The following is a 7,107-nucleotide window of genomic DNA, read 5'->3' on the forward strand; positions in this document are numbered from 1 at the left end:
GGTTCTGGGGCTTTCCTCTGTAGTGGTTGTAGGAGTTGACTCTGGGACTGCAGGAAGTGGTTCTGACAGCTCTGACCACCTTTCTTCTCTAACAATTGACTCTGCTCTCCTAAACTGATCGATGTGTCATCTTCCAATGATATCAGACACAATCTTCACGGTGTAGGAGAGTGGTCCAGTTCTGTCCTTATTCTTTCTGAGAATCCACTTTTGATCAAATCTGTAGTCCCTCACCAGGACTGCTTGTTCAGGAGTGAAACATCGAACCTCTTTGTTTGGGGAGCCTTTAATTTGTCACAATTCTTCGTCCTGCATAGTTCTTCTGAGATTGGATTTGAGGAGGTCCAAGTGTAAACAAATGCAGGGGAAAGCCCAGGAAAAGCTTAGCTGGTGAGTTGCTTGTTGTGGAGTGTGCTGCATTGCAATATGCCAGGAGGAAATTGGTAAACTTCTGATTCAGTGGCAGTGTAGTGTGTGCTGCTGACATTGCTTGCAGTGCATTCCTTAGAGTCTGAACAAACCTTTCTGCTGATGGTGACCTTAAAATCATCGTAGATCCAGACAGACCCATTCTTCTTGCCTACTGGGACACCGGTGTTGTCCATAGGCTCCACTCAATCTCAGAAAGAATTCCATCGGCCTGCATGCGATCGAGCTCACTGGCTACTTAATCATGGATATTATAATGAACTGGAAGAGCTTTGCAAAACTTGGGTGCGGCATTTTCATTTAACATTATTTTATCCTTGATATGTTTGAGTTTTCCATTGCCATCCTTGAACGCTACTGTGGCATCATCCAGTACCGTTCTTAATTCGCTTTCAGTTGGCTTTATTTCCAGGGACGTGGCACGCAAATGGTGGATGGATCTCCAATCAGGCTGTAGTCGTCTCAGCCAATCACAGCCCCACAATGCAGGCCTTCTGTTTTTATCACATGCACACCCAATGTGGCTGTTGATTATTGTATGTCATTGTTACAAATACCATTCCCACAGGAGTTACCTTTTCTCCAGTATACGTTCTTAGTCGGATATCTGCAGGCTTCAGTTCAGTATCTTTGAAATGCTGTTCACACTCATTTTGTGGAATGGAAACAGCTGAGCCAGTGTCCAATTCCATTTTAATTAATTTGCTGTTCACTTCTGGTGTAAGCCATATTGTTAGTCTCCTGTTAGTTTTCACATTGTACGTTAATCTCAAGGCCACCCCGTCCTGTGTCACTGTCATCATTATCAGATTTTTCATTAGCAGCTTGCAGATTAGTGCTCTTTTTGAAACTGCAAGTTGACTTTCTACCTTTATCTCTTCCTTGGGCAGTCCATTTATTTTTTGTCTGCCCGATATTGTATATGAACTAGACTATGGCACTTCCTGTAAGCTTCATTCACCTTTAAATCTGTTTTGGTCTGGTGTATGTGAGCCGGTGCCAAATGGTAACACAGTTTGTTTGGCTAGGCCAGTTTCTGCTTAGATGCTGTAATTTTCTTCACTGAAATTAGCTCCTTTGTAGACCTATTGGTTCATATCATGCCTTATGCTGTCAGAAATAGAGACAAGTGCCTGTAGACAACCAAGCTTGAGGGGGTTTTTGCAGTAGCTCCCAGGAGTCTAAAGAAAGCCTTGCACAGAGGCTGGAGCAGCTCCCAGAACTTCTTCTGGAGTGGTGGGGTGGCACTGGCCAGGCCTCCTGTGCCTGTGAGTGGGCAGGACCCACACTCCGACAGGACGCCGTTGTGATGAGATTGTGCTTCCCTTCAGCCGGTGTGTTCACAGGAAACCATTGAACAACTGCTGTGCATACATCATTGCTGACTTTCGGCCCCGAGCCACAGGAGGCAAATGTCAGCGGCAGTTTGGAGGTCGGAAGCTGTTCCGTCTGTATCGCCGACTCAGTACCCAGTCCACTAATGGAGCAGGAATATCCTGAGCTGATGGCCAGATGCTCAGTATACTTGTAGATGTAGCTGGTCCCTTGGCTTTATGCCAAGGATGTTTGGCATTCGTAATACAACCTAGACGTGGTATGGCCGGTAATGATAGAAAGTTAAGTGGTGAAAAGTTCTTACCTTTATTTTTATACTAACTTCTTAAATTCAGTTCTAACATTTAAAGGCTAGCAGCCGCTGCCTAAGGCCAGCTCATCCCTTGTGGCCTGCTCCACTTTGTGGGATGGCCACAGGGGAGAGGCACCCAGGACAAACAGACTGTGCCCAGGGCACGGCGGATGGTTGGGGGCACAGGGAAGAGGCAGGCTGCAGACAGGATCGAAAGTGATCTTGTCCCAGTGGCACTTCCAGCTGAATACTTACCATACTTTCCTCTTCTAAAAGTATCTAATCATGCTGTTCTTTTTGTAATCTTTAACTTCTATTATTTCAGGAATCATTTACCACTGGAGATCAATGTCAGCAATCCAATCCAGTGCCATATGCGCGGCAAGAAACGCACAGTTGGGGTGGAGAGGAGGATTGAGCAACCAGAGCCAGACTTCAAGAAAAATCCCAAAGGCTTCACATTGTACTGTTCGGAGATATGACAAGTACACAGTTGTGGATTCAGTGGTTAAAAACACAGGCTGTTGTTTATTTTTATTTTTAAGATTTGCTTTTTTAATAAAATAAATTCTATTCTCTCTCTATTCGCTCATTCTTGGATTGAAAAAGCTGCCCAGAATGGAGCAATGTGATTGAAAAGCACTTTCCTACATCCCACCCTCACCCAGCATCGCTAACAGCAAGGCTTTGCCATCTGTGGGATCTTGCTGTGCACTGAATGACGACTACATTTTCTGCTTTACACCAATAACTATTGTACTTCAAGTAACTTGGGGTTTTTTTTGTGGCCGAGAAACACAGTAAATGAATGGAGGGGTTTTTTTTTGCCTCATTGTCAATACTTCATATTTCACAGAAGGTCCATCAAATCAACGGCATCTCTCAGAGCAACACTAACTCACCCCATCCCCTCATTTCCTTGAAACCTATTCTCACACGCATACCACGCTGATCCTCCCACCAGGACTAAAATTAGTTTACAGTGCTAATTCACCTACCAACCAGTTCTGCAAGGACCCCAAAACATCTGGGGAAGTCCCACCTAGGCATTTGGGGAAGCTCCACACAGAAAGCGTAAGATATCAGAATGGAAGCTGGGCCGCCGGAGTGGTGAGGCCGCAGGACAGAGTGATGAGCCAGCACACTGGGAAATCTGACAGTAGCCATCAGTTCAATGAGCAGCACCCTCCTCAGTAGATCCTGCTATTGACTAATTAGATGACAGCCACAGTTCTAGCCAAGTGTAAGATAACTAACATGATACCACCTTACGGGGAAAAGGTGATTCTTAATTTCCGTTCAATGTTGGCTTGCACTGAGCAGAACTGCAAACACTACGGCAGGAATATTCAACAATTTAAAGGTAAAAGTTCGAAGTAAGTTTATTATCAAAGTATCTACATGTCAACTAGCACAACTCTGAGATTCACTTTCTTGCAGGCATTCACAGGAGAATAAAGATATACGATAGGCTCAATGAAAAACTACACACAAATGAAGACTGACAGACACTTGATGATTTTAGGTGCTCATGTCCACTGATGGATCAATAATCATTAACGTTAAATTAAACTCCTTCTCCTCCTGCCTTGCAGCTCTTACTGCAGTACATACAAACGGGTGAGTGAATCCTTTACTTACACATCAGAAGAAGAGTACAGGTCCTCTACAAGTTACCACAGAATTCTGTTCTCGAGAACTTTTGTCACCTAAACTGGTCACAAGTCAGAAATGCAGCCAGGAACTGAGTTCAAACACAGCAGAAACTGCCTACAAAGGCAATTAAAGGGAGCCTCATAATCCCATGGGAGTAGATAGTCTGAAGAAGCATTTCAAATCTCATTTTGCCATTATTCATTATTAAGCTCATATGAATTTAGCCCAAGCCTTTCATGGCCAAATAACACTCTTTTAAAAAGATTTAACTGCAGATGAGGCTTTAACTGCTTTTGACGGTTTTAAAAATGACACTGCCACTGCTCCCAAATAGAACTTGCAAAATGGACATCAACACCTATGTATAATGCACTCTGCTGGGTTTAATACAGCCCAATGTTCATAAGCTGTGGAAGATCTGTATCCAAAATTCAATAGCACCTGCCGTAACAGTTACAGATCTAAGAGAAGAAAATGCCTTAAACCCTCAGTGGATCAGATAGCATCTATCAAGAGAGAATCATTCAACCTTTCTGGATGATGTGATATCGTTAACTCAGGTCACTCTGGGATGAGATTCTGATAACCTTGCCGAATTGGGTTGGATTGAAACTGATACAACCAGTATCAAAATCGTTTCATGAAACACAAAGCATTCTGAAACACCCAATTCCATGTTTCACAGATCTGAGGCAGCTAACAGGATTTATGGTAGATATTAGGATGCAGCTCTTTTATTCTGACTTTCCCAGCAGGACTTGCATTTATTTCTCATCCCAGATCCAATCAAGAATGTACCTGTACAGATCGCTGAACCCCTGGTGGGGAGGCTACCTTCACAGAGCAATCAGTTACATGATTTTGATCCCTCCATCAGAACAAAATACTGATTCATTTTAAGTCAGTGCCTAATTGAGCAACTTGTGGGCAACATTCAAGTAATGGTGATTGGTTGTCTTGGTTCCTCACGATGACTGAGGACACAGGTTTGGGAGCGGCTGTCAAAGGGACACTTAGTAATGGACAATTGGGTGTGTTATTGTCACATGTACCATGATACAGTGTAAACCTATATTGCATGCCATTGATACAGGTCATTTCACCACATTAGCATATCAAGGTAGTACAAAGGAAAAGCAATCACAGAATACCGAACATCATGTACAGACACAGAGGAAGTGCAGGCATACAATTAGTGCAGAGCCATGATAAATTGTGAGGTCAAGAGTCCATCCTATTGTCCAAGAGGTCAGTTTGATAGTCTAATAGCAGAGGCAAAAAAACCTGTCCTTGAGCCTTCAGACTTTTGTATCCTCTTCCCCAGTGGGAGGTGGGAGAAATGGGAATGTCTAGGATGGGTGGGCTCTTTGGTTATGTTGGTTGCTTTACCAAGGTTCTTGCAGTGCATTGTGCAGATTATACATACTGCAAGCATAGTGTACAGGTGGTGGTAGTTAACTTTCCTTTGTAGGAAAAGAGTAGACTTTGAACTGATTTGAGGAGCTTCAACCAATAAGACCATAGGACAGTAAAGCAGAATGAGGCCATTCGGCCCATCAACACTGATACACTATTTCATCATGGCTACTCCATTTTCCCTCTCAAACCCATTCTCCTACCTTCTCCCCGTAACCTTTCATGCCTTGACTAATCACAAACCTATTAACCTCTGCTTTAAATACATCAAATGACCTGGCCACCACAGCCATCTGTGGCAATGAATTCCACAAATCCACCAACCCCTAGCTAAATAAATTTCTGTTCTAAATGAACATCCGTCTAATCTGAGGATGTGCCCTTTGGTACTAGACACCCCCACTATAGGAAACATAATTTCTACTGAGCCCTTTCAACATTCAGTAGGTTTCAATGAGATACCCTCCCCCCCCCAACGATTCTTCTAAATTCTACAAGTAAAGGCACAAAGCCATCAAATGCTCCTCATGCAATAATCATTTAATCCCCAGAATCATTCTTGTGAAACTCCTCTGAAACTTCTCCAATGTCAGGACATCCTTTCTTAAATAAGGTGCCCAAAACTTCTCATAATATTCCAAGTGAGGCCTCATCAATGCCTCATAAAACCTCGGCATTACATTGTTTCTTTTATATTCTAATTCTCTCAAAATGAATGCTAACATTGCCTTGCCTTCACTTCTACTGACTCAAACTGCAAGTTAAACTTTAAAGAATCCTACACAAGGACTACTAATTCCCTTTGCATTTGGATTTCTGAATTTTTTTCCCCATTTAGAAAATAGTCTATGCTCTTATTCCTTTTACCACAAGTGCATGACCATACACTTCCCAGCACTGTACTCTATCTGCCACTTCTTTGTCTATTCTTTGAATCTGTCTAAGTATTTCTGCAGCCTACCTGCCACTCCATGTATCTTTGGGATGTATCTATTCTGTGCCTTCTGATTGCCCACCCCCACCCGCCCCCCCGCCCGAAACTCCAGCCATTGATTTTCTGCCATCATCCTGCTATTTTCCCTTTCAGTCATCTTTGGCCAGCTCCTCTCCCATGCCTCTGCAATTCCCTTTACATCTGACTTCTCCCTCTGAAATTTCCGGGTGAATCTTATCATATCATGGTCACTGCCGCCTGAGTGTTCCTTTACCTTAAGCTCCCTAATCATCACTGTCTCCTGAGTGTTCTTTTACCTTAAGCTCCCTAATCAAATCCAGTTCATTATACAACACTCAATTCTGAAAAGCCTTTCCCCTTGTGGACTCAACCACAAACTGTTCGAAAAAGCCATCTCATAGGAATTCCACAAATTCTCTCTCTTGACATCCAGTACCAATCTGATTTTTCCAGTCTACCTGCATATTGAAATCCTATGACTATTGTACCATAGGGCTTTGACATGCCTTTTCTATCTCCCATTGTAATTTGTAGCCCACATCCTGGCTACTGTCCCGAAGCCTGTATCTAACTCCCATCACGGTTTGTTTACCCTTACAGTTTCTTAACTTACTCCTTCCGATCCTATGTCACTTCTTTCTAAGGACTTGATTTCATTTTTTACCCATAGAACCATGGCACCTTCTCTGCCTGCCTGCCTTTATTTTTTGCTACAATGTGTATACTTGGTTGTTAAGCTTCCAACTATAATCTTCTTCAAGCCATGACTCAGTGATGCCCATTATGTCATAACTGCCAATATTTAACTGCACTACAAGATCATCTACCCTATTCCACATACTGCGTGCTTTGAAATATATGCACCTTCAATCCTGTATCCATCACCCTTTTGGATTTTGTCACCATGTTACACTGCAACTCATCTCACTGACTGTAATTTTGCCCTGTCATCTGCCTGTCCTGCCTGACAACTTCACTACACATTGCATCTGCAGCCACATCACCCCAGTTCCCAACTCTGTCA

General features: G+C 43.1%; 1 protein-coding gene across 1 annotated transcript in view; it reads left to right on the forward strand.

The window, feature by feature from the left end:
- Positions 1–2,629, forward strand: part of LOC134351244 (unconventional myosin-Id-like) — a 135,583-nt gene extending 132,954 nt beyond the window's left edge. The window contains exon 22 of the mRNA XM_063057340.1: positions 2,382–2,629. Within this exon, the coding sequence (XP_062913410.1) occupies positions 2,382–2,538 (157 nt within the window). The 3' untranslated portion in view covers positions 2,539–2,629. The remainder of the gene's footprint in view (positions 1–2,381) is intronic.
- The last annotated feature ends 4,478 nt before the right edge of the window (positions 2,630–7,107 follow it).

Source organism: Mobula hypostoma, chromosome 1, assembly GCF_963921235.1.
Source record: "Mobula hypostoma chromosome 1, sMobHyp1.1, whole genome shotgun sequence".
Lineage (NCBI taxonomy): Eukaryota > Metazoa > Chordata > Chondrichthyes > Myliobatiformes > Myliobatidae > Mobula > Mobula hypostoma.